The 26,298-nt window shown below is 34.9% G+C and overlaps 4 protein-coding genes across 7 annotated transcripts; 2 read left to right on the top strand and 2 right to left on the bottom strand.

Annotated features, from left to right (window-relative positions):
• Window positions 1–753: 753 nt before the first annotated feature.
• LOC140892383 (uncharacterized) lies at window positions 754–1,619 on the top strand. Its single transcript, XM_073301244.1, has one exon. The coding sequence runs from the start codon at window positions 797–799 to the stop codon at window positions 1,475–1,477; it is 681 nt and encodes a 226-aa protein (XP_073157345.1). The 5' UTR covers window positions 754–796; the 3' UTR covers window positions 1,478–1,619.
• A 2,979-nt stretch (window positions 1,620–4,598) lies between these two features.
• Window positions 4,599–9,740, top strand: LOC140890689 (mitochondrial fission protein ELM1). 2 transcript variants are annotated; one of them, XM_073298668.1, is made up of 11 exons: window positions 4,599–4,655; window positions 4,776–4,967; window positions 5,264–5,502; window positions 6,752–6,848; window positions 7,280–7,429; window positions 7,530–7,656; window positions 8,353–8,465; window positions 8,596–8,659; window positions 8,735–8,828; window positions 8,901–9,009; window positions 9,253–9,740. In XM_073298668.1, the coding sequence occupies exons 2-11, from the start codon at window positions 4,776–4,778 to the stop codon at window positions 9,352–9,354; spliced, it is 1,287 nt and encodes a 428-aa protein (XP_073154769.1). In that variant the 5' UTR covers window positions 4,599–4,655; the 3' UTR covers window positions 9,355–9,740. The 2 variants fall into 2 exon arrangements, with proteins under 2 accessions (XP_073154769.1, XP_073154768.1); XM_073298667.1 differs by having other exon boundaries at window positions 4,603–4,967.
• Window positions 9,741–10,503: 763 nt separating this feature from the next.
• LOC140887893 (uncharacterized) lies at window positions 10,504–16,505 on the bottom strand. The gene is made up of 14 exons (XM_073295479.1): window positions 16,154–16,505; window positions 15,457–15,626; window positions 14,971–15,074; window positions 13,931–13,997; window positions 13,539–13,631; window positions 13,284–13,448; window positions 13,053–13,193; window positions 12,878–12,955; window positions 12,437–12,549; window positions 12,285–12,345; window positions 12,042–12,209; window positions 11,564–11,665; window positions 10,992–11,081; window positions 10,504–10,809 (listed from the first exon to the last, which is right to left on the bottom strand). Exons 1-14 carry the CDS (start codon window positions 16,443–16,445, stop codon window positions 10,747–10,749), a joined length of 1,707 nt encoding a protein of 568 aa, XP_073151580.1. The 5' UTR covers window positions 16,446–16,505; the 3' UTR covers window positions 10,504–10,746.
• Window positions 16,506–17,289: 784 nt separating this feature from the next.
• Window positions 17,290–21,419, bottom strand: LOC140889439 (uncharacterized). 3 transcript variants are annotated; one of them, XR_012152141.1, is made up of 10 exons: window positions 21,251–21,419; window positions 20,987–21,147; window positions 20,782–20,892; window positions 20,642–20,698; window positions 18,867–18,947; window positions 18,623–18,657; window positions 18,265–18,354; window positions 18,020–18,176; window positions 17,735–17,936; window positions 17,290–17,648 (listed from the first exon to the last, which is right to left on the bottom strand). XR_012152141.1 is itself a non-coding variant. In XM_073297155.1 (9 exons), the coding sequence occupies exons 1-9, from the start codon at window positions 21,372–21,374 to the stop codon at window positions 17,817–17,819; spliced, it is 936 nt and encodes a 311-aa protein (XP_073153256.1). In that variant the 5' UTR covers window positions 21,375–21,419; the 3' UTR covers window positions 17,290–17,816. The 3 variants fall into 3 exon arrangements, 1 of the variants encoding a protein (XP_073153256.1); XR_012152142.1 differs by having other exon boundaries at window positions 17,290–17,637; XM_073297155.1 differs by having other exon boundaries at window positions 17,290–17,936.
• Between the last annotated feature and the right edge of the window lie 4,879 nt (window positions 21,420–26,298).

Genomic DNA, 26,298 nt, shown 5'->3' with positions numbered 1-26,298 from the left:
TTGACTTCATTTACCATGTTTTCAAAACCGGATCGGACCGACCGGTTCAACCGGTTCGACCGGGAACCGATCACTGATCCGGTCCGGTTGCTCCTAAAAACCGCTTTTACGATCAGAATTGGTCAAAATCGGTCAAGAACCGGTCGAACCGGCTTCGAACTGGTCAAAAAACCGGCCCAAAACCGGTCAAAAACCAGTTCAACCAGTTTTTCGATTTTTTTTAATTTTTTTTGAAAAAATATATTTTTAATTTTAAAAACTTAATTTAATATTTTAATATATATACAACATAATTTGGAATTTGTACTTCATGAAAATTATTATTTTAGTGATATTAAATTTTTTTAATTAATTAATTAAATTTTAAAAAAATATAACTAAATTTTTTTTTAATATTTTGAATATAGTTATTTAGTTTTCAAACTATGATAAATTTATATATTTTTCTATTTATATACATCTTTTAGGTTTTAAAAATTTAAAATATTATATTATATTATATAAACGATTTTTCGGTCCGATCATTTGGTTAAAATGGTTCGATCGATTGAACCGTTTTTTTAAAATAAACCGATTCGATCACCGATTCAATTATAAAAATATTGATTTGTGATCTAATGAGAATAAATATGTAAACCACATTATTAAGAAAACTGGACCGCGTGAGGCGCGGATCCAGTCAATTGTGGACACGTATTTGACCGGGTGACCGACTGATTAGTTAGGTTCCAGTAAGGCGGGGGATTAGTTAATATTTGTTGATTCCCCCATCACTTTCCACACGAACTCTTCTCCTATGGAACTACTCGGCGGCGCCGCCACCCGTTCCCTCAACCACCGCCGTAGCCCTCCCTCTGCCGATAGGTTCTTGGGAACATTTCTACCTCAATCATCCGCCTCCACGCCTCCGCTAGAACTCTCCGAGCACGATATTTTCAGCTCCCCTTCCGGTAGTTCTTCCCCCTCGATCCTCGACCCCACCGTCAACGCGAAGAATCAGGGACAGAAGAATCATGGCATCTTAGCTGCCCTGAATGATAGCTCCAAAGCCCGATCAGGATCCAGTTCCAGGCCCGTGTTCAACCACAAGGCGTCCACTACGGTTTCGCTATCCTCGTCCTCTTCTACTTCCCCTTCCACCTCGTTCTCGTCTCGGATAATGATACCGAAGCGGCCTCCTCCTCTGCCTTCTCAGGCGGAAAGGATGCGTTTGTACCACCAATCGGCACCGGTTAATGTGCCGGTGATTCCCGAGGCTTTGCGAAAGAAGGCGATGGAATTTGACGGTGTCTTGCTGGAAGAGGAGGAGGAGGAGGAGGGGAACGGGGTGATATTGCCGCCGCATGAGGTGGTGGCGGCGCGGCATTCGCCTCTTTTGGCATGCTCGGTGATGGAGGGAGCTGGTAGGACATTGAAAGGAAGGGATCTCAGGCAGGTGCGCAATGCCGTTTGGCGAAAGACTGGTTTCAGCGATTGATTGTTTCATATCTGTTCTTATTGTTGCTTTAGTTATTGTGTAAGGTATTTGATGTGGATGATTTGATGTTCTTTGTATAGATACTGGGGATATTGTAAATATATTCTATTCGTTTGAAACTTAGGTTGCCATTATTTGCTTATCATCTGAGTTTTGTTTCGAAGTTGTGGGTGGAAGATTCATTTTTTTTTTCCTTATCTTGTTTCTTGATTTAAAATAAAATTGTATGTTATGTATATATTAATCAGCATTGAGAATTGAGATGGAATACTGTTATCTGTGAATTGTTTGTTTTGTCAAATTTTAGTTGCGTTAGATAAATTTAGCATATGATGAACTTAGATTACCTTGTTATTTTCCCAGTGGAATGTCAATTTTGTTGATTAATTGACTGTTTAACATGAATCCATGGCATTGCCTAGTTAAAACGCACTTCCTCTAATGCATTATGCTATTATTTGGCTAATGACTTGCTGCTTGGTTGCACTGACCTTGTAGATAAAAGAAAAATAATTTGGAAAAAGTTCCTTATGCTCTTCTTTCAACCATGGGCAGAAAGCGGTGGATTTTTTTTTCTGACGTTATTTTTCTTTTTCTGTTACTGAGATTACGTTACCTAAATCCCAATGGTGGTGGATGTTTTAAAATGACAAAAATGTGCTGATGGCTCTTTTTGGGAACATAAATGCAGTAATACTGTTCCATCGAAAAATCATAAAAACCAGAAGAATTGGATCCAAACGTTATCGAATTGATGAGCTATGATTTAGTTCTCGTCAAATCATTGAGACTTTGTTAGGATTATTAAATGAGTTGTGGCGAAGGATTTTGAAGTGTTGCCATCAGATCAATCTAAATTATGTTACTTTCTGTTTTTTTTTTTTTTTTTTCTGGTGGGATGAATGGTTAATTTATAAGACTGCAAACATGCGCATATCCAGCTGTGTTCGGCTCTTGCTCTGTCCTGTTTGAGCCCAATCCTCCCATGAAATGTGCTCCTTGGGCAAAAGCATATGGCTTGATGCTCTAAATGCTCTCATTAACCACTGTAAATATAGGAAATTGCAATTTGCAATGCAATAGTAATCATTAATTTCTGCTTTGAGAATGATGGATAATTTGCTTATTATTACAATAGTTTATAATACGATGTTTTGACCAAAAAGATTTCATATTTAGATGCTCAAATATTATGTCTTGATATGCTTACTCCGACAAGGTGTGCCTCTGGCCTTGATCATAATGTTTGAGCTCCACGCGACCTGTGTTCCTCATATCTCTGAAGCAGTGGCCCTTCCATAATTTATTCGTGCATATCTCATTATGCCTTAAGTTTCACCGCTCCCAATTTGATGGATTCTGTCTGCAACCTCATCCTGCATCCTTACCCAGATTCACTATTAGCAATTCATATGGCACATATCTTGTTGGTCTGAATATAAATGACCCTTGTGATCTCTGATACCTAAATTCATACAACTAATAGAGGCCTTTGAAATATTAATTGATTCGATTTGTCGATGGTCTCGATAATGACGGTTTTCTTGTAGAGAACGGGTATATTTGTGAGGCAGCGTTCTCTGTACAACTTGGGCAAAAAGGTGTTTTGAGTTGGTCCTTTTGAAGGATGTATCCTTCAATAATGATATGTGGGTAAAAGATAGCTTTATAACTATTAATGATGTGTTCAGATTCATCATCTCGAATTGACAAAACGAAATCTGTAACATTACTATCAAATTCAGTTTTTTTTTCCTTTTTCCGAATGCTAAACAATACATCAAATATATAAAACGTACATGTGTGTTTTGTGTTTTATTATTATAAAAACATACGATTCATTTAACTTAATTCATGAAACGGCGATCTACAACCAAATCATCTCTGAACCTAAAAAATTATTCTAATACCACAAATTTTAAAAAATAACAAAAATTTATCCGACTTATATGCATCTTTATGTTTTCAAATCTTAGGTTCAAATCCAACTTGTATGCATAACAAGAATTTTACTTTTTATATTTTCAAATCTTGAGTAATATGCATCTTAATGTTTTCAAATTTTCAAATCTCGAACCTATGCACGTCTATGGTACTTGTTTTTTTAAAGTAATAATAATATGCAAATTTTGAAAATAAATAGATTTCAACATAATTTCATATTATTTTTTGAGGCAAAAATTGTAATATTATTAGTATAAATCGTTTATTACAAGTTTAACCAACCAAGACGAAAACTCGTCATTCATCTAGACAAAGGATGAATGAGATGAAGAAGAAAAAGCAGCAATACTATGAGGTACAGAATTCGCCGAACGACGAAAATAGTGTATGTAGTCATGAACGGGCCAAATGGTCGTTTCGATAGGCACAAAATAAGGTATTAGATTTTAAAAAATATTTTTTTAGTTTTTTCTTTACAAAATTTCAAAATTTTATTAAGAAAAAATTGAGAAGTGCAAGCTCTTCCAAAAACTATCTAAGGTAATGTTTGTAACCTTTAAAAATAATTGATTATGGGAATTCTTATTTTTAGACAAGAATCTTCATAATCAATTATTTTTAGAGATTGTAAACATTACTTAAATATAGTTAGAAGGGTGGGAAGAAATACCGAAATACCGAAAAATCGTACCGAAAAAATTATCGAAATATTCGGTATCGGTATGGTAATTTTTTTTTTCGATATATCGGTATACCGAAATACCAAAAATTAATTTTTTTAAAAAATATATATATGAAAATTTTTGGTATACCGACTTTTTTGCCGGTATACCGAATTTTTTTTGGTATACCGACAATTTTTCGGTATATCGAATTTTTTTTGAATTCGGTATCGATACACGATATAGATTTTTGCCATACCGAAAGTTTGGTATACCCGAAAATTCGGTATATTCGATATACGGTACGGTATCGATATGAAAAAATTTTATACCGATTTTTTTGATACGGTATACTGTATCCGATTTCGGTACGGTATACCGTACCTACCCACCCCTAATCAGAAGAGGTTGCAAATATTAATTAAATATAGTTAGAAGGGGTAAAATAACATTATTAAAAGTACGAGGGCGTAACTCAGAATAATGTCACTTCTTTTTTTTTTTTGAAGAAAGGAGGAGAGGAGAAGTTGAAGTGGCAAACAAGCTAATACCGCGAACTTGCCAGCAAAGGTGTATGTTTCCGTTTTGTAACCTCTATCTAGGGTTTTGATTCGATTCATCAACTGTAAAACGAGAATTTATTTATAGACACACAAACTCGTTGATTTATTGGACACGTTTGTTTTGCGAAGATGAAGCCGATACGGCTTCCGGAGCCACCTGGTAGCCCGCAATCAATGGGAGGAGTGCCCGATATATTCGAAGGCGGAGTTTATGGAGTTATCCGCCGTGCGGTTGTGATCGGAAACGGTTTCCCCGCTAGCGAAAATCAGAGCATCGGATTGGTTCGGGCACTCGGCTTGTCTGATAGGCAAACTCTCTATGTAAAGCTCCAATTTTTTGTTTTTTGTCCAATCTGTGATGTATGATGCCTCTGATATTCCTTGTCAGTGGGATTTTTTTTTATGATTCTTGCTGATTCAATTTTGAGAGCCAGTTGTTCGTTGTAATTTCTTTTGTCATGGATATATTATGTTTGAACTTTCATAAACGCTACTGCTTGACAATTCTGAATTGAACTGAAATCATTCATTGACATAGCAGAAATCATTATTCCCTATATGTGGAAAAATTTTAGGATTTTATTGTGTGACATCTATCTGCTTGTGTGTGTTGTCAGAGGGTTACGAGACCAACTGGAGGAATCAATGACTTTTTACACTGGCTTCCGGTTTCCTTTCACAAGAAGTTGTATTACATTATTTCCCAGATATATGGATTATCACAAATTTTGATTGCTAGAAGGGGAAAGAAAATAGCACATTCCTCTACAACAAATGGTGGTGGCATAGGCTTGTCATCGGTGTTGGAGGCTGATGTAAAGAATATTGTGAGAATGGCTAAGGAAACTTTTGAGAAGTAAGTTTCTTATGTTATCACTTTACATACGCTGGCATAATTCATGCTACTTAAACTCCTGATTACTGATTAGTTTGTTCAATTAGTCAGTTTTAAGTTCAGAACTGCTTCTTTCTCGCTATGGTTTTTTTGTAAGTTAATTACAAAACTCTCCTATTTTCTAGATTTCAGGTGACTCAGGTTTCTTTTAACTTTAGAATGAATAATATGCAACCCATTATTTCAAGATTGTACAAAATTTTCAAATTTTGGTAGTGGGTTATACGTGTGACAGTGAAAGGGAGTTAATTTTGATAGTTGTTGAAAATAAGCGGCTAAAGCCAAACAAACATCTTCAAAGATACCATGATTATTAGGTTATGGAGAGGGTAGTTTTCAGCTTATAGCGATGATGCAAACATAGGTTTTCCTATAAGTTAAGACTGACGAAATTTATTCTAGAAGATGCTACTGCATTTATGAAAGCTTTTCCGCGGATAGAGATGAATGATCACGTGAGGGTTTTGTCTTCCTGAAACCGTTTGCAAAGCCTTCATTCTTGAATGACTAAAACTGTAGTGAGGAATTGTCACCGTCGTTATAATTTATAAATGTTTGAAATATAGGTCAAAAGCATAGGAAGATCTTGAAGCACTAAAAATTCTTATGATTGATAACTTATCTGCATTTGCTGTTTAATGCTATTTCCTAGTTTTTTGAGCTCCACTCCAAATTCTTGAAAGAGTGAAATCACTTTATGGAACTAAGTAAATGCAATGCCTTTTGATGCAAAGGTCTCAAAGAGTGGTAGCCATTTGACCAGAAAATTATTTGAAATTTCAAATAAATATCTCAGAAATATCCTTCCACTTGCTAGGTTGGTTAGTACATTGGAATCAAAGTGTTTGCTACCATTATATGATAAAACCTCTTCAGATGCTTCTTTTCCTTTGGCTTTCAAGTATTCTTTGACATAGCCAAGTATTCTATTCAACTCAAAATTTAAAGTATAGTTTGGTTAAATGTTCTTGAAGGCGGAACAAAAAAAAATAAATCTTAGAAATTTCCTAATTCAATTTCACAATATAAAATGAGCCTCAATTATTTTTAGCCATTTCATTCTGAGTCAGTCCTACATTTTTTAAGTTGAATGCAAAGAGGAGTCACAACGTTCTTTGAAACTTATCTATGTTATAGCAATGAGAGTGTAATATGTGTGCATGGCTTGATCATTTTGATGGATAATAGACAATTTATTGATTCTTTTCAGGGATGGCCCACTCCTCGTGGTTGCATCTGGCAGAGACACCATCTCGATTGCAAGTTCTATAAAAAGATTAGCATCTGAAAATGTGTTTGTTGTGCAGGTTTGCACTCTGACCTTATATTTGCAAACTACATGCAAAAATATTCGATCTCATTCTTCTTATTTGTGAGCCATTAAAGAATATTCTAATACATTGCTGGAATGGTATTAATAAAATGGTTCCATGAGGAGTTTTTTGGTGATTTTCCTGATGCCACCTTGGTATCTGCAATCACCTTCTTTTGATGTCTCATGAATCCAAAGCATTATGTACCTCGATGACATTTAAACTTCATATAATGCTAATTAGTAACAATTTAGTTTGTAGCACTCATACTTTAACCCTGATTATGTTCTGTGACTGAGTTTTAAAGAGTTCCTTGTATTAAAGTGCAAACATATTTTATTTGTAATGCATATGTTTTGTATGTAAGCAGATGCCAGTAAATAATATTTTATCTGAGAAATAATTATTTTGCCCTCGACTTGCAGATTCAGCATCCAAGATCCCATTTGGATAGGTTTGATATGGTCATCACGCCACAGCACGATTATTACCCTTTGACGCCTTCCGCACAGAATCAGGTTCCTCGGTTTCTAAGGAAATGGATAACACCAAATGAAGCTCCTGATGGGCATGTTGTATGTTTCCTTTTCTTTACTTGCACAGTCTTCTTAACTACTGAGCAGTGGTTGCTGAATCCTCACTTTTACAATGATTTCTCTTTGTTAAATTGCTCAGATCCTCACTGTCGGGGCACTTCATCAAATAGATTTTGCTGCACTTCGTAATTCAGCTAAATCCTGGCAGGATGAGTTTGCGCTTTTACCAAAGCCTTTGGTAGTAGTCAACATTGGAGGGCCTACAAGTAATCTCTCGTTCTTAGTCTGGTGACGAGCCTTCTTCATGTTTATTAATTTTTTGAATACTGCAATTAAACTTTGGACAATTCTCTGTTATATGACATCAATAACTTCTTTTTAGCCCTGTGAAAAATTTAAATTGAGACTTTTTACAATCTCATGAGTAATTTCTGGTCCTAGCGCAAAACCTGGAGTCTGATGGATTGGGCCTTGTATTCTTGCTTCCCCTGATGCCTCTTAGTAACTACAGTTACTATATCCCCATTTTGAAGTATCATGAATTTTTTTTCCCACTTTATGGATGATGTGTGAATTATGAGGTTCACCTAGCATATCATCGAAAATCTATGCTACAGTTGAACCTGTGAGCATTATCTCTCTCTGTCTTGTTCACTTAATCTTAGGTTGGACGCAAACAGTGCACCTCATTGTGAGTTTGACTGCATTCAATGTTTTGTCTGGGTTCATATCATCGTCATCTGTTTTTTTCTGTTTCTAAACCTTGTAACTGATTCCTCGCTTCTAATGGAGTTACAGTATTATTTGACTTGAATTTCTTAAGCATTTCTTTCGCAATATATAAACTCGCTTCCTTTCTTTTAAGTTGTTTCTATGCCTTCTGATTTCTTGAAAACTTTATTTTTTCACATTTGAGGAAGCATTTTAATTATTCTTTTTCTTATGACTGTATCTGTTGATAGGATACTGCAGATATAGCACAGACCTTGCGAAGCAGCTTATTGCTTCTTTGCATAATGTTCTAACGAGCTGTGGAAGTGTGAGAATATCATTCACTAGGCGTACACCTGTAAAGGCATGTTAGATTGTGTAGTTTCAAGTTTGCATTCTAGTTCAGCTAATGCTTATAGTTTCAGATTCTTATTCTTTTTTTCCCTAAATTCCATGCCATTCTTTTAATTATTTACTGGCTCTCTGGTTCGCAGGTTTCTAAAATTATTCAGAAAGAACTCGGAACCAATCCAAAAGTATACATTTGGGATGGTGAAGGTACTTGATATTCAGAAATCATGCTGTATTAACCCATGACTCTATTTGAGGACTTGTTAATATTGTCAATATCAGATCCAAATCCGCACATGGGACATCTCGCTTGGGCCGATGCTTTCATAGTCACTGCTGATTCAGTTAGTATGTTGAGTGAAGCCTGCAGCACTGGGTAATGATTGATAGCTGTTGTTTAGACTCTTGGAAACATGGATTCTGAAAAATATGAATTGTTACATTGCAGAAAGCCTGTTTATGTTATTGGAGCTGAACGTTGTACCTGGAAGTTTGTGGAATTCCATAAGAAGCTAAGAGATAGAGGCATGGTTCGACCATTTACAGGTCTTGAAGATGTAAGTGCCTACCGCATTATGTCTGATGTTTAACCTTTTCTTCCTTTGGATAAGTGCAACTTTTGTATAATTTGCACATTCCTCCATCGTTCATATTTCGGTTCCACCATGATTCAAATGGGATTTTAACCATTTGGCGAGGCAAAAATAATTTCATTCAAAAAATCTCTTCCTTAGTATGTGTTATCTTGGTTGGGTGTTGAGTTTTATTTGCACATTATCTTACCATTTTCTTGATCTCAGATATCTGAAAGCTGGAGTTATCCTCCTCTAAACGATACTGCAGACGCCGCCAATCAGGTTCATAAAGCCCTCGCTCAGCGCGGATGGAAATTACGACCCTAAGAAGAGTATTTATTTGTACGTTTGTGTGTACCATGTTTCTGTTAAACCAGCATTCGTATGCTTATAAATCCTCCTTCGTAGCTTCTTCCATCATTTTTTTTTTCCATGAAAAGGTTTTTTCTCCCCATTCAATAGAAAACAAACCACAGATCGATAAGAGTTCCTCGTTGAGTTTGAGCAACAGTTGAAATTTTGTTCATCCCTTATTGGTGATTTTGATTAGTATAATAAATGTCACCCTCTTCTAGACGGCCTGTACAATCGAGGTGGAAACTGGAAAATATTCGATACCGATCATTTTGCGTTATCGTTTATGTTTTAAGTCAAGATCGTAGTAGTTTGCCCTGAAATTTTGTGGTTTGTATAGAAATCGAAATATTTGTCTATGATATGCTCCAAACACATTTTTTTCATTCCGTTCAAACTTCAAAGCTCAAATCAATGTGTTGTATGAAATCAGTATAAGCATAAATATCCGTCAGTTCTAAAATAGTGAATAATGTCAACTGAAATTTCCGATTATCATCAAGTTTTCGAGGAGCTTTATCAAATTAAAGATAAAATTAAATTTTGTTTTAATTGTCAGTGTGAGATCTTAATCAAAATTATAATTGATGGATGATACACAATCATCCGTTCCAATTGGTGTTTCAATGTTATGCTACACCTATGCTCTCAATGTCATGGGCAAACTATTAAAAGCAGCAGCAGCCTAATATTTTTTTTTATAATTTGTGTACGTATTTTGTTGAGAGCAAAGTGTACATGATGAGGCACATGATTTCATCCAAACGCGAGGAAATGATGGCACCTGAAGTTAATCAATCGAATTGAATGCTTATTACGACTTGCGAGTTACATCATACACATTGGTATCATGTGCAATGAGTGTAATGGAACATAGAGTTTTGTTGTGAGATAAAACCATGAGTTGCAAGTCCCAGGCCATAGTTAAATATTGACAAGAACAATCTGGGAATTAATTCATTCTTTCAAAAAGTAAACGTGCATATGTATTTCTGGGAATTAATTCATTCTTTCAAAAAGTAAAGCATATGTATTGAACCTAATATATGTCAACTCGATAAATCCAACTGTAGCATTTAATGCTATCATGTTACAATTTGGTTTCATGATGAAAAACTCAGGTCAAAACTCAATTTTCTGGGCAATAACATCAGAAAAAAAATTAAGTCTGAACAAAACTTTTTTGTAACACCTACGAAACATACAATTGAGAACCAGAGAAGAAAAGAGGCCATACATAAGGCCTCAGTGAAAAAATGAACGTAGGCAAATCTTATCCGTAATCTAAGTTAATTTAAGCTACAAAAAGCAGTCTGCAGAGACTTAACTGAAATGTGATGCAGAAGGAACGCGGCCACCGCTTAATTAAGCAGTTTTCACTTTCCGGGAAGTGGGACGACGAAATAGACTGATAAGATCGTCAAGACCCTGTTCAAAAATATGAAACCAGAGAGATTGAATATATGTCAGGGTTTTGTGGTACGAGTCTATCTGCAGAAAGGTAAACTTATTTTCATTCTCCAAAATTACAAGGGGTCCCTATCGGTTTTACAGTAGAATGAATAGATCAAAGGGAAGGAGAAAAGAAGGATTTGTTCAAGAACTCGTACCCTTGTTGTGATGACCAGAAAACTGAAAAGTGTAATCAAATATGATCCAAGAACCAGCAGCAAAAGCAAGTCAAATGTCACACTTGCAACCTGCAATAAGAAACAATAATTGTGGGTTCGTTCACTGGAGACAATCCAAGTATATTCTAAAACTGCTACTTCGGAAAATTATTTTGTCTTTGCTTTACTACATGTTCCATTCAGAGTCATGCTCACAGATGGAGAGAACGGCTTCTAGTCATAACTGTCATATAGCGCGATAATCAGACTCTTTGCCAAGAATGACCATGTAATGATTAGTTTGTGGTGATGTTAAGTTTGTGGTAATGGTGCAAGACTAATTAGTCCCAAGATCTCTTAGAAGAATAATAAGTTTCAAATAATTCTCCATTAAACGATCAAATTAGGTAGAGAGGATCTTCAAAACCGCATATAGTAAATGAAGGAAAGAGTAAACTCAATGTAGAAGCTGCAATTGTTCTTGTCAAATTGTCGTGGTTGTTATGTATACCATCCGTGCGCATTTTCCGGATTGGCGAGAGTAGACAAAAGAGATTTAGTTTGATTATTACCTGATAGATGTGTAACCTCGCAGAGGTTGAATCATAAAAGGTGAGCAACCCATCAAATATTTCCTGTTGTATATTCACTTCGACGGTGTGGTCTTCTAATTCCTAACAATAGCAAAAGTTGCAGCAAACAGCATGAGAAAAGTTGCAATGTATCGGATATAGATTTCTAGATATCCATGAAGTATAAAATAGCAAGAAAATTCAACTAAAAAGGATCCAACTACAATAAAGGTTTAAACTACCCATTGTTCACCATACACACAATAAAACATGAACCTTATATGCCATCTGTGTTGCAAAGAATGTTATTCCTGTTCAGTCAAATCAGGTTTGATTTGGATTTTCCAATTGTAAACTTTAAAATTATGTCAACCGTATCAAAAACTGAGATAAATATTCAAAGCAAGATCGAACATAACTATACTAAAATATAATGTCCCAAGGATAAATGGCAACACAAAAGTTTAGCATAAACAACCTTTTTTAGAGCCATGATGAGAGGATCGCTCTTTGCAAGAAATGGGGCCACTCGAGGTGTTGTTGACAAAAAATCTAACCAAGAATGGATATAATAAGGGTTAACAGATAAACTGCTGTCATCTGCAAATATATCAGTCCTTTTCCCATCCTGGCCATAAATATGCCTCTGCTTACAAGAAAGAACCACTATTAGGAAATTGAGAATCGTTTTTAATCATATCTAGACATAACATAATCTTACAGCAAGACTTTCAGCAACTAATTTGACACTTTGGCTTATTGAAGCTTCATCAACAAAATGGCTGCAGGGGAGATCAGGGTGAAGGAATATAACTCGCAGCAAGAGAAAAGAAAGGAACGTGAAGAACACGATAAACCTCCCACAGTTACAACCTGTTGTCTGACAAACCTCCAGCACTTTCCAGAAAATCAGGTGCGACAGAAAGAGCAGACACTGTTGCTGCTGTCACTCTCAGCCTTGAAAATTGCTCATGCTCCCATGCAATCTGGAATACATCACAGCTTAAGCCTTAGGGAAAAAATCTGAAAGTTGATCCAGAAAAAGTGAAAAATATAGAAATTAATAAAATTTAACACATAAGACAATGGTTTGAGAATAAGACATGTTTCACGCAATACACAACTTCTGGGACTCAACAAATATCCATCAAGATACCCGAACTCACTACATACACTTATCCTATTTCTGAAGAAACCACCATTAGTTCACTTAAACACAATTTTTCTAGACAGATAAATTTGCTGTCAAAAGTATACTTAATCCAGAGATTGCCAATTGTAGTCCAGCTATGCAAAAACGAACAAGATACTTACTCGAGGATTAGATATGTTAATCTTCTTGTGCTTCAGACCAACTTTTAGCCCCAATTCTCCAGACACGCTGGAAAAACCCTGTAAAATTACACTAGTAAGACTGAAGCACGGTTGAATAGAGATAGATGCCTGTCAGTCGCCGTGTTTCTACTTCACAAAAACTAATCAGGATTACCTCAAAAATTTGTTTTATGTATGCATTCTCGGGAGGCTTGGAGACATGAATCCATAACTCATTGTTAGATGAACCAAGGCTATTCAAGCAAATAGCATAGTCAATAGTTTCACGCAACCTTTGGTCCAAACTCCGTAGCCACTATAAAAGATAGGTGTCAAATCAAAATTTGGCAAAACACGCTGCATACGAGTGTGAAGGATAGTAAGCCTTTTTGTGAAGAAAAGGCACCTTTTGAGTTCCATTGTAGTTATAAGGTCCTCCAGATGTCAGTGCAAAGAGTAAATTATACCTTCCTCTTGTCTTAGGATTTTTATACAAAGCTGAAAATAACCTAGCTATTTCTAGAAGTGCCACAATTCCACTTCCATTGCTATCACTTCCAACGGATAATGCCTGTAAGCATTGAGATGGCATAAGGCCATAGACTATACAAAATAAATGAAAAAGAAAAGAAAGGTAAGCGTTCAGTAAGAAATAATTAACTGGAGCAGCTCCAAATGTGTCATATGATGCCACTACAGCAATAGTTGGAAGTTGATTGGAATCGCCGTCAGCTCTCAAGCCTGGTAGCCATCCCTGACATACCACAAAATCCAAACGATTGAAATAATTTTATTTACACGGTTTGAATATCAGTGGAACTAATGCTGTGATAAATCGCCCACATTAAGGAACTTATATTGACATGGGAGTAGGAGGATTGAGGGCTGAACCCATGAACCCTCCTCGTTTTGGATGTGCGGTGCTACGTCAATCAACAGATCATTGGCACCACATTGAGGAATTGAAACAACAGAATGCAGCATACAGCAAATTTAATCACATCGGATGCAGGCACTCGATATAATATAAAAGGTACAGGCCTACAACTAGACCTGAATATTTGTGATTGTGGGAGAGGCAACTTTCTTGGGTTCTGCTGCAGCGACCAGAAGTTTGTACCTGACATTTCAAATCAGATTTCCATTATGACTAGGTTATTTCATTATTGACTTTGACAACCCATATTAGTTTTAAAAGACACAAGTAACATAAAAAAAGTTCCACATGATCAGGAGCATTGCTATGTTAATGTGATGCCAACATATGAAGCCTCAAAAACCATGAAAGAGGTTGCAATCGCCATCCAAAAAATTCAAAATTTATAAAACAAATGGTATTGACAAAGCTACAAAGCGAAGGGACAAAAACCCAATATTATTAAACAAATGGCTAGCAATAGCAGCGCCGGAGTCTCAAAATTTGTTTACCAATTAACAAGGAGATGGCACAGGATGGCAACTATCAATATCCGGGAATAGTAATAGAAGTCCTTGTAGCTTTACAAAAATTAATAAAAAGGTAGAAACTGAGATTGAAGATTTACTATTGCTGCACCATGGAACCCTGAGGCCACAAAGCGTAACTGGAGAAGTACCAGTTTGAAGATTGCTGTTTGGAACTTGAAAGATCTAGTGTTAATGCATGGCACTGATAAAGGAATGCTTTTACAACAGCTGAAAGAGCTGTACGAAAACCAAGGATAGAAAACTATAGATCCAAATGTCCAGACGCTTTACATATATTTCTATTTAGTGGATATTTTATGCAATCTTTTATGACATCTAAAAATTTACGGAAAGGCCCAGGCAACTCTTAAATTACAAGTTGTAGATCATTTAAAAAATTATTTTAGATCATTCTGATCGATTTAAAACGAATCCGTAAGGATATATAATACATGGATAAGAGATAAAAACTCAGAATATAACACAAGCATGGGTATAAAACCTTGAGCACTATCCATAGAAACATGCTTGAGTATAAAAGAATACTATCCCTCCCCAATAACCACATTGTTTGTGGACATACTTGGCTAAAGTGATTTTATGTTTAGATAATTTCTCGGAATAATGCTTTGAGTTTTTCAACTAACCCTCCTGTTGTGGCAGTAGCCAGCTGACCAGTAGCATCATTCTTCTTCACATCAGCTAGCACAGCATTAACATACTCATCCTCAAATCCAAAATACACTGGATACTGAAACATTTGATAATACCATCAGATAGCAAACAAGAGGTTCAGCTGCCAAGCAGCATCGAGAAGTACAACGTAAATGATTAGAGTTGTGTAAATTTATTAGATTCATTTGAATACCAATAAGGTAGGAATTTAGTCCAAATGTAGACATCAGAAATACCCTGGCCCCTATAGTTTCAGAAAAAAGTATTTTGAGTCCATGAATGTAACTTTGTTTCTGGTTTTTCCAACTGAAATATATCAAGCAGATAAAGAATTTTGATTTTAATCAAACAAAACCAAAGAAGTAAAGAGAAAGACACCCTATAAAAAAATTAAAAAAAGAAAGGAAGGAAAGAGAAGGCGGAACTTTATGAACAAAATAGAGTTCTTTTTTACTCACAGGGATATTTGCATGTATAAGCACGCGTTCTAGTTCAGTAAGAACTTCCTTCACGAAGCCTTTTTCAGAATCATGACCGGCACCACCCCCGCTGTCTAGGTTTTGAGGACTAAAAACTGGTGGAAGTAAAAGCAAAAGACCACCTAATGGCTTCCTTTGTCCAATGTATTCTGCAATAAGATTTCCAATGAATTATCAGCCCCTTTATTATCATAACGAGGAAACCATTGAAATGTATCCAAATTAGACTAAGGTGGCAAGAGCTAAAAATAAATAGATAGCAAAAATCATATCTAGACTTCAAGATTTTAGAGATTGACTTTTGAACTTCCTTCAATGATTTCAAGTTCATAACGGGCATTGCTTGGCTCAGCTCCCTAAGTTACAATTTTTCTGTGTGTAGGAAAGGCAAACAGATACTCACATCCTTCCAGACCACTGTAAATGTGTAGAAAACATACTTGCAAGTTGCAACCCAGATTAAGATATTACTCTGAACAGCTATATCTGATAAATTATTAAATAATTAAATTCAGCTCAAGCAATCCTAAACGAACTACTGTGTCTACTAATACTCCAAGCACTAAACTCCCAAAAGAATCATCAAACGCGCACAAAAAAAGGGTTAATGCGCCGTAAACCTTCTATCTGATTAAGAAAAATAGTAAAATCAACTGAAAGAAGTAAATCCAAAGACCTCTAATGAGAGTGAGATTCAATTCACGGACGGGAAGAATGAGGACCGTGCGGGAGAGATCGGCGACTTCAGAGGAGGAGAAGAGGGAGGAGCCGGCATGGTGGTTGAGAGCGGCGAGGCGGGATCCAAACGGCACTCCTCCGAGATCGTATTGCACGAGGCGGTAGACGTCGACCACCGTGACGGCGTCGCATAGCTCCACACACGCCATGACTATGATGAGCAACGTGATCACGGAGGAGTACACCGGGTCCACCAACGCCGCCGGCTGAGATTTCTGTAGTTTCGCCATTGGAAGTAGCTGAGAGCTTCGATTCAGAGGAAGAATAAGATAATCTGCCTCTGTAATTCTACTTATTATATTATAATTATAATTATAATATATAAATAAAAATAAATTATGATTGATCTTTAATCAGTAATTAAGAATAATAAATAAAATATATGCATCACAATTACTAATAAAATCTAAAAAAAAAAAATGGGAATTTGTAATTTTTTTTTTTTTTTTTAACTGAGGAGAAGGGAATTTTTATAAGGTAATTAGAAAGATTTTGATGTAGGTGAACTATAAGCATTAACTGAAATTCATAATTTTATTTCATGAAAGCACGCTTTATTTATTATTTGGTTGGATTTCATTTTTTTTAAAAAAAATTATTATAAACTACAATAATTGAGTTGTTTTTTTCTCTAAATGAACGTTAATAAATGCTCTTAGATTGGAAGTTGGGACCATTTGAGTTGAGCTAGAATATCGACCCAAATTCGATTTCATCTAGCAATCCGTTTGATAATTGATTTGTTTGGAAAACATTGGGAAAATCTTTCATGGGCTAGTACTAACTACTGCAGTACACAATAAAGATACCTAATGAATAAACATTATATTTAAAATATTTCATATTTATCCCCTAATGCATTTAATGAAAGTAATTTGCGGCACATTACAAAACATTAGAACCTTGAAACCATTAAGAACCTATTATTGCTTTCTTTCGCAAATGGTGTCTTAAATATGCATTAATTATGTATGTAACAATTCCTAATAGAATCAAACTCATTTATCCGAATCCCAATCAATTCAACATCCACACACATATGCAAGTCTCTGTGTGTGTATGTGCGTCAGCATATAAATGTATATGTATATATTCATTATTCAGAATCCATTCTCAACACAAATGTGTTAGTTACATTCGAGCTCATAGCTCCTATGATCTCCACCCTTTGGACGAGTAGGTGATTCAAGAAATTTCAACGGGTATGAAGGACTCGACGATTTGCAGTACGACGCAAGGGAAAATTTTTGAGAGAATAATTGAAGCATTCTCGAATAGGCGAATAAGGAACTTCTAAACTACTGTACATAGAAGTGTTTGTTTGCAAATTCCTTGATAGGGTCCTCCTGGTTCTCCAAACTCCATGAATATGCCCATTATAGGCAAAGACCCGAGCCTATACTTGATCGGCCATTTGTGGTTCTGCGCGTGAACTTCAAGGGAAATGAATGACGAACAAGGGGAACTGTTAAGTTGAATTTGAGTGAGATTGCAAGAATGAGAAGAATGGACATTTCACCTCCAAATCCTGAATGTTCATGTTCAGTTCGTCGGATCCTCTGCATTATCATAAGCTGTTTCTTACAAAAAGAAATGCACATTCAGTCCGTTGGATCTTCTGGATTACCAGGAAAGATAAAATGAAGGTCTTCGTTATCTCTGTATACTTGCACCAGTGCAGCAGCTTTGTATGCAAATAGCCCAACCATAGCTGGCAGTAGCTGTGAAACAAGAACAAAGTCTTCAGAACTCCGAGTGAACATCAGTAACAAAGATTTGATTCAGTGGCTACTCTTTTGAATACCTGAAAATCAAATACGTTGTGGGAAAAATGTTGGGAGAGTTCCCACAAACCATAAATAACGGCAGGAAAAACGAGCCTTGGCGATGAAAGTGCGATGCTTGCACCTTTCACTGATTTTTCGATTGCGTCCAGCAAATCCTCGCTTCTTATTCCGATTCTGACAGGACACAAATGTTAGCTTGCAAAGTGAGAAAATAAATTCTTGAAAAACAAAATGAATAAATGGTAGACATAAGTGCTGGTGCCTTTTTGTCCTCTTTTTCGTGAAAATCTGTGGAACCATATCACTCGATATGTTGTCCGCATGTTTGCATAGTAGCTGGAAATACAAGCAACTGCACGAATAAAGTAACCACATGCATCAAGGAGATATGATGGGGTTAAAGAGTCACCAGTGCACTTCAAAATTTTTTTGAATTCAGAAGGAGAATCGTTACACTAACTAAACTAAATTATCCAACTTGATGTACGCCAGATTAAATATATGGAAAAAAAAATATAGGGTGAAGATCTTGAATGAATGTCATCATCCACAATACAGTATTAAAATTACCAGGCTACTTCAGATTTACTCATGTGAAAAGAAAGGACTATAAATCATACCTGAAAAAAACTCCCACGGCATAGCTTGCAGCAGCCTGACGAATACAGAGTATAGCATATTTAAGGTTTTCATATCCTTCCATACCCAAAAAAATGGCTTACGCAACACATATATAAATGGGAGAGGAGAAGAAAAACTAGAACTATCATTAAAATACATCTAAAATAGAGTTAAAACCCAGGAGACTCATTTTTTTATCTTCAATTCCTGAAAACATATCTAGAGATTCTATGGGTAGCTTACCTGAACTGACAAAGCTACGAGACAGTATCCAGTACATGCAGTTCCAATACCCACTGTCAAAAGCAGCAGTTCCCTCTTTAGCTGCATTCAGACATGAAAAAATCTGCATATTACAAAATCAATAAACAATTTTGCCTTTCGTGGGCAGAGCGAAAAACTAGTGACGAGTGTTCTATTTAATCTAGTATTTCTTATTGATCAATGGATGTTAGTTTGAGCATTAAGTTACAACCTAGTTGAGTTTCCCAAGTACCCAGTAGAAATTCAAAATTATCTGATCTATAAATTACTGGGACAATCGATTATCTCTGATTTGTACAAAAACAAAAAAATCAAATCATTAAAAACAGATGTACAAAAAGAGATCTTAGTTGTGAATAGACACACCGGTCTTGTTCAAGTCTGAACCCAACTGTCAGCAACCCCACAATATGCCAAATCAAGTCCACTAACTGATTAGATCTACCAGAAAATAATTGGCAATAGACAACTGTTTGATTGTGTGTTGGCTTACTTTTAAAGATTTTTACTTTTATTTTTTTGAAATTTTTAGTATTTTTGTTCTTTCAACTCACGTTTTTTTGTAAAAAATTGGAAAAACAAGTCTTCTTCTAGTCACTTTTAAATTTTGACAAGAGATGCATTAGTTTAAGACAAAATTACTAGTTTCCTTCCTCGCTTTTCCTGTTTTGGGCAAATCATATAACCAACTTTCAAAAATAAGGAAGATCACATTTTTCATTTTCATTCTGGTTAAGACTTGATTTCATTTATCCATCGTATTTGATTTTTCAAATCTCGACTTTCCCTTCATAAATTATCGTAGTTTTTTAGCGCACTGACTAGTTATGCAAGTGGACATTAAACTTATCCACGACATAGTTAGTTACAAAGTCTTCAGATGAGCATGTAAGATATTAAGTATCAAATCTGCATGAAGTATCACAACATCCAAATTTCCTAATATCTCGATAAGAGATGTTATTTTTACGTCATGCTCATAAACCGATGCCATTTCTCACACGCGAGACGAGAGCAGTTCTTTTGAGGCTAGTCTCTCAAAAGATTGTGTCAATTCACCAAGCAACAATTGTAGGTGTTAAAAGTATCCGTAGCAAGATTGTTGGTGAGCAAACACAATTCTTGAAACTCGCAACCTCAAGAGAGTTGTTTTCATCCTCGAGATGAGGCATTAGTCCATAAGCATGACGTAAAGATCAAATCTTTTGTCGAGAACTTAGGAAATATAGATGTGGTGACACCTCATGAACTAGCTATGAATTTAATACTCTAATATCTTTCAAGCACATTCGAAGGTTTTGTAAGTGAAATTCCAGTTTTAGCATGTTTTAAAGTCTCAAGGTGACCTTTAAGTTTACCTTAAATGCGGTGTTGCTAAATAAAAATTTTAAAGTGATGTAGTAGTCATTTATTTTGGCTTCTATAATCTTCGAAGTGGTGAATCATATATTTGAAGATAAGTGATGGAATTCTCTTGGGATGCTTAGATTCTAGCATATGATCTCTTGGTGTAAAAGAGTATGCTTCACTTCGCGCCTAGCACCCAAGCTCTATGACTAGTATGCCTCCCTCCCCAAATAACTATGGATTTCATTGTTCCACTTGTGTTTAAATTAGAAATAAACTGATACTATGCATCACAATTGAGTAAGTTGGTAACATCTCCCAACACGGCAATCTAAAGCTCAACTATTAACAATCTATCAGAAGACGCTCAATAGACAATAAGATAACTTGAGTTTAAGGCAACATACAGCTTCGTAACTTAGGAAATTCAGTCTCTTCCGTCTCTCGCCGTCGTCAAGAACTTCCTATCATCATAATCATATAAAACAATTAAGTTCAAAGGACCATCTTCAGTCTTCTCATAATAAAAAGATGCATCAGTTACAACCTTGTAGACTAACTTCTTGTTCAGTGGCACGGAGTTGCTGCCACCCAGAAGCCATTCACTATTTTGCTTCAATTTCAAGAACCCACCATTTTCATTTCCTTCTCCACCAGGCTACACAAATACTTCAAAACCCCAATTTAAAAACAACAAAAATCACTGTAATAAACAATTACGAAAAGGAAAAATACTATCTTTACGTCTGTACCTCCTCCGCAACACCGTCAACTCCCCCAAGATCCAAAACATTCTCCGAATTTACAGTTAAACCCTTCTTCAGCCAGAGTTCATCGGAGAGTTTAGCGATAAAATCTCCACTTACCTCCCTTTCTCGCAAAAAGGCTCGCAAAACATCATTTTCAGAAAATTCTTTCACGTTCATTCAACATCAAAACAGAAAAATTAGAAATAAACGTGAGCTGACAACCTGTGCCAGATTCAAACAAACGTAAATTCGGAAATGGGTACTTACGAGGGGGTGGGGAAGTTTTGAGAGCGGAGATTACAGTAAGTATTCCGGAGCTAACACGGCGTGGTTTTGGGCACTGGGTCACCGCACATTTCGGTAAGTATGCAGCTGCTGTGAGAGAGTTCATTATCTACAACTCGAGGATTTCGAGTGCCACTCGGGGAGAGTTGGCCTGGGAGATATTTTAATTTGAAACACATGTTTTTACTTTTTACATTTCCATTAAATATTACGAATCTTGGAAAAATCTATCGCAAAATCATGTCAAACTGAGTGTTTTTTTATCGACAATTCAATTAATTGAAAAAAAAAACGTAAAAAATTATAATTATAATATAGAAAAAAAACATGTGAGTTTTAAAAAATTAAAAAGAATTTGTAAAAATGTATTTGGATAATTTAATAAAAACGGATAATGGAATTTGAAAAATAAGATAAATTAAAAATAAGATAATAATGTTGGAGAAAAATGAGGATACATATGTGTTAAATTCAGGGGTTAAATGGAAATAAATTTTGGTGCGGTTAGTATAAGACCTTCATCTATGATATTAGTATATATATCTAATGGATAATATGATAAATTTAATATTTAAGAAAATTATTCAACATTATTAAAATTTTTATATTAAATTTTGAATTTTATAATAATCAAACAAACCCACCCTTGAACGACCGTAATAAAAATTATACTAAAAAAGTTATAGGTGTTGAAAAATATTATTATTATTAATATTATGTTGAATATTGAATATTAAATGTTGAATGTTGAATATTGAGTTGTAAAATGTGGAAAATTAGTGTGTGATGATGTATTTATTTTTGGACTAATCTCAAATGTGGATCTATAAATAGGTCTTCATTTGTGATGAAAAATACAATTGAGTTGAGAGAAAAATATTATAAAGTGTAGATTTTGATATATTTTGAGTTTTGGATTATTTACATTTTACCGCAAATTTTTACTTTTTCATAACACGTTATCAGCACGATCGCTTGAAAGTTCTCTATAATTTCCGACGCTCCAAAATACAAGAAGAAGTAAAAAATATTCAACAAGTAAGAATTTTTATTTTACTGTTTATATATTTTTATTGTCTATATATTAATATATAATATCATGTTATTATCAGAAATAAAAAAAATTAGTTTTTAAAAACTTGTTATAAATCCTGGGAGGATGTTAAGACGACATCTCACACTTCCAGTAAGGGATACGACAAGTATAAAAGCCTCTAAGGTTTTTAAATAATAACATGATATGATATATATTTATTATGTATATATACTAACTATATTGGTATAATTTCACAATATTATAAAAGGGATGTCTACGACACTGATCTTATAATAATGTGATATGATATACTATACCTGATTTTATACTAACTATAATGGTATAATTTCACAATATTATATAAAAGGCTGTCTACGACACTGACCTTATAATAATGTGATATGATATACATAATTATTTAATTTATCATTATATGCATTGCATCATTATCACGAATTTTTATTCAACATATACTCGATTTTTTCTTTACCCCCAAAATATTTTCTCCTCGATTTTTTTCGAAGATGAAGATGATGGCATTTCTAAGGCTATTTTTCATAACGATTATGATCATCATGCTCACAAGTCTTGTACTCACCAGCGATTTTTCACCACATACTTTTTCTCTATTTGTACACGCACTTGTAATCTTCGTTCTTCCATTATTTTGTATTGTCATATTAATAAAAATTAACTTATAAAATGCATTGTTATTTTTCTAGTACCACCATGTCAAATTTGACAAAGCTTAAATTTGTTGCTCTCGATATCACTAGAAAAGAGCAAAGAAATGTTAATGAGAAATCATCAATCCCGACTCAATGTATCTACGGCATTTTCAGAAGCAAATGTCGTAAGTAAAAATGAAAACCAAAATCAAAGGCATAAACTAGATTTTGGTCGAGGTCGAGGATATGGTCATGAACGTGGACGTAGAAATGATCACGGTCGTGGTTATGGCCGTGAATATGAAAATAATCGAGATAGTTACTTCAATAACTAATCTCAAAAGAACGTCACGAACCACCCAAAAAGGCAGCATGAAAATATGAGTGAAAATAAAAATCACTCAAAAAGATATGAGAGTGTTTGTTATAAATATGACACTCCAAGACATTGGTCACGTACCCCTGAGCACTTATATAAGATCTTTAAAGTATCGATAAAGGGGAAAGAAAAAGAGACCAATTTTGTTGAAAACAGTAACCATTTAAGTGGTTCAACTTATTTCAATGCTACCGATTTTTTCAAATGATTTCGAGAACATTGATTAATATATTGGTGGGACTGAAATATAACATGCTATATTTTTCATGCATTCTTATGAAACATGCTATATTTTGCATATATATATTATCCTTGATTTTCTTTATTGCATTTTTTTTAAGTATGAAAAATGCTATGAGCAAAGATAAACCCATGGAAGTTTGCATACCCTATAGTGGTACAACGCACACCATTCTCCGAGATAAAAGATATTTCTTGAAATTAAAACCAACAAAAACAATGGTGAATACAATATTAGGTCCTGTAGACTTGATTGAAGGTTGTGGAAAAGCACATTTTTTGTTACCTAAGGGTACAAAATTTTTGATAAATGATGTTTTATATTCACCAGGATCAAAAAAAAATTTGTTGAGTTTTAATGATATATATTCTCATGGGTATGATACTGAGACGATAACTGACGGAAATCAGAAATATATGTGTCTTACCATATATAAATCAAGAAAGAAATATGTGGTTGAAAATTATCAATGATCCCTACTGGATTGCATTATACACATATAAGGTCAATCGAATCAAATATGGTGGTTAATAGTTCTTCAATATTAATCAATTGGCATTATCGATTCAGACATTCTGGTTCAATAATGATGCGAAGAATTATTGAAAATTCGCATGGTCATCCATTGAAAGACCAGAAGATCTTTCAGAATAATAAGTTTCAATGTAAATCATGTTCTCTTGAAAAACTTATTATAAGACCATCGCCAGCTAAAATCCAAACAGAATCATCCATATTTCTTGAACGTATTTAGGGTGATATTTGTGGGCCAATTCATCTACCATGTGGACCATTTCGATATTTTATGGTATTGATCGATGCCTCCAGCAGATGGTCACATGTATGCTTATTGTCAACTCGGAATGTGGCATTTGCAAAACTACTGGCTCAAATAATAAAATTGCGAAATCAATTTCCCGATTATACAATCAAGAAAATAAGACTTGATAATGCTGGAGAATTTGCTTCCCAAACTTTCAATGACTATTGTATGTCAATGAGAATTACTGTTGAACATCCTGTTGCTCATGTTCATACACAGAATGGATTAGCTGAATTACTGATTAAACGTCTACAACTGATTGCTAGACCAATGATTATGAGAACAAAACTCCCTATTTCTATATGGGGACATGCAATTTTACATGCTGCGGCATTAATTTACATCAGACCAAGTGCATATCATAAATTCTCCTCATTGCAGCTTGCATTTGGTAAAGAACCAAATATTTCTCATCTGAGAATTTTTGGATGTATGGTGTATATGCCTATTGCACCACCTCAACGATAAAAAATTGGGTCCTCAAAGAAAAATCGGTATTTATATCGGTTATGATAGACCATCAATCATTCGATATCTTGAACCTCAGACAGACGATGTGTTTACAGCACGTTTTGCTGATTGTCATTTTAATGAAGAAATCTTCTCAATGTTAGGGGGAGAAAAGAAACACATCGAAAAAGAAATCACATGGTATGTACCATCATTGTTACATTTGGATCCAAAGACCAAACAATGTGAGAAAGATGTACAGCAAATTGTACACTTGCAAAGAATTGCAAATCAAATGTCAAATGCATTTGCAGACACAAAAGGGGTAACAAAATCATATATACATGCTGTAAATGCCCCTGCTCGAATTGAAATTCCAAAGAAACAAATTGAAGACACTCATAATGTCATAAAACGTTTGAAGCGTGGAAGGCCAGCCGGTTCCAAGGATAAAAATCCTCGGAAAAAAAAGGCATAGAGAAACACGATGATCATAAAATAGAAAATGGTGTTCCAGAAAAAATACCTGATGATGAAAATGTTCTGTCAGAACCACAAACTGACGAGAATCGTGAAATCTCTATCAGTTATATTAATACTGAAAAAATATGAAACCAAAAAGATATAGATATTGATGAGATATTTTCTTATAATGTGGCATATGACATCATAAATGAAAACGAGGATCATGAACCAAAAACCTTTGGTGAATGTAAAACTCGTCATGATTGGACAAAATGGAAAGATGTCATCCAGGTTGAATTGGATTCGCTAAATAAACGTAATGTTTTTGGACCTATAGTCCCCACACCTGAAGGTGTAAAACCTGTTGGATACAAATGGGTTTTTATTTGAAAGCGAAATGAGAAAAATGAAATAGTAAGATATAAAGCTAGACTTGTTGCACAAGATTTTTCTCAAAGGCCTGGAATTGATTATGAAGAAACGTATTCTCCTATTATGGATGCAATTACGTTTCGATATTTGATTAGTTTGGCAGTGTCTAAAAATTTGGAAATGTGTCTGATGGATGTTGTTACGGCTTACTTATACGGATCACTTGATAGTGATATATACATAAAAATCCCTGAAAGATTTAAGATGCCTGAGGCACAAAGTTCAAAACCCAGAAAATTTTATTATGTAAAATTTCAAAGATCATTATATTGGTTGAAGCAATCTGGCCGAATGTGGTATAATCGGCTAAGTGAGCACTTGATGAAAAAGGGATATGTAAATGATCCAATATGCCCTTGTGTTTTCATCAAGAAAACAACATCCGGATGTGTAATTATTGCTGTATATGTTGATGATTTAAACATCATTGGAACGAATAAAGAAATTCAAGAGGTTATGATGTACTTGAAAGAAGAATTCGAAATGAAGGATCTTGGAAAAACCAAGTACTATCTGGGTTTGCAAATAGAATAAAA

This window comes from Henckelia pumila, chromosome 3, assembly GCF_033568475.1.
Source record: "Henckelia pumila isolate YLH828 chromosome 3, ASM3356847v2, whole genome shotgun sequence".
Taxonomy (NCBI): Eukaryota; Viridiplantae; Streptophyta; class Magnoliopsida; order Lamiales; family Gesneriaceae; genus Henckelia; species Henckelia pumila.
This window is presented reverse-complemented; position numbering and strand designations above follow the sequence as displayed.

Bases quoted from the DNA above. Each gene is read 5' to 3' on its own strand.
- LOC140892383 (XM_073301244.1), top strand. From the start codon at position 797: ATGGAACTACTCGGCGGCGCCGCCACCCGTTCCCTCAACCACCGCCGT.
- LOC140890689 (XM_073298668.1), top strand. From the start codon at position 4,776: ATGAAGCCGATACGGCTTCCGGAGCCACCTGGTAGCCCGCAATCAATG. The intron at 7,657-8,352 runs GTAATCTCTCGT...ATCTGTTGATAG, and splicing joins CAACATTGGAGGGCCTACAA to GATACTGCAGATATAGCACA. The intron at 8,829-8,900 runs GTAATGATTGAT...GTTACATTGCAG, and splicing joins AGTGAAGCCTGCAGCACTGG to AAAGCCTGTTTATGTTATTG.
- LOC140887893 (XM_073295479.1), bottom strand. From the start codon at position 16,445: ATGGCGAAACTACAGAAATCTCAGCCGGCGGCGTTGGTGGACCCGGTG. The intron at 13,449-13,538 runs GTTAATTATTTC...CAATGCTTACAG, and splicing joins ACACATTTGGAGCTGCTCCA to GCATTATCCGTTGGAAGTGA. The intron at 13,194-13,283 runs GTGCCTTTTCTT...TATCTTTTATAG, and splicing joins ACTACAATGGAACTCAAAAG to TGGCTACGGAGTTTGGACCA.
- LOC140889439 (XM_073297155.1), bottom strand. From the start codon at position 21,374: ATGAACTCTCTCACAGCAGCTGCATACTTACCGAAATGTGCGGTGACC. The intron at 18,948-20,641 runs GTATGTTGCCTT...GTCTGAATGCAG, and splicing joins ATTTCCTAAGTTACGAAGCT to CTAAAGAGGGAACTGCTGCT. The intron at 17,937-18,019 runs GTATTCAAAAGA...CTTGTTTCACAG, and splicing joins ACAACGTATTTGATTTTCAG to CTACTGCCAGCTATGGTTGG.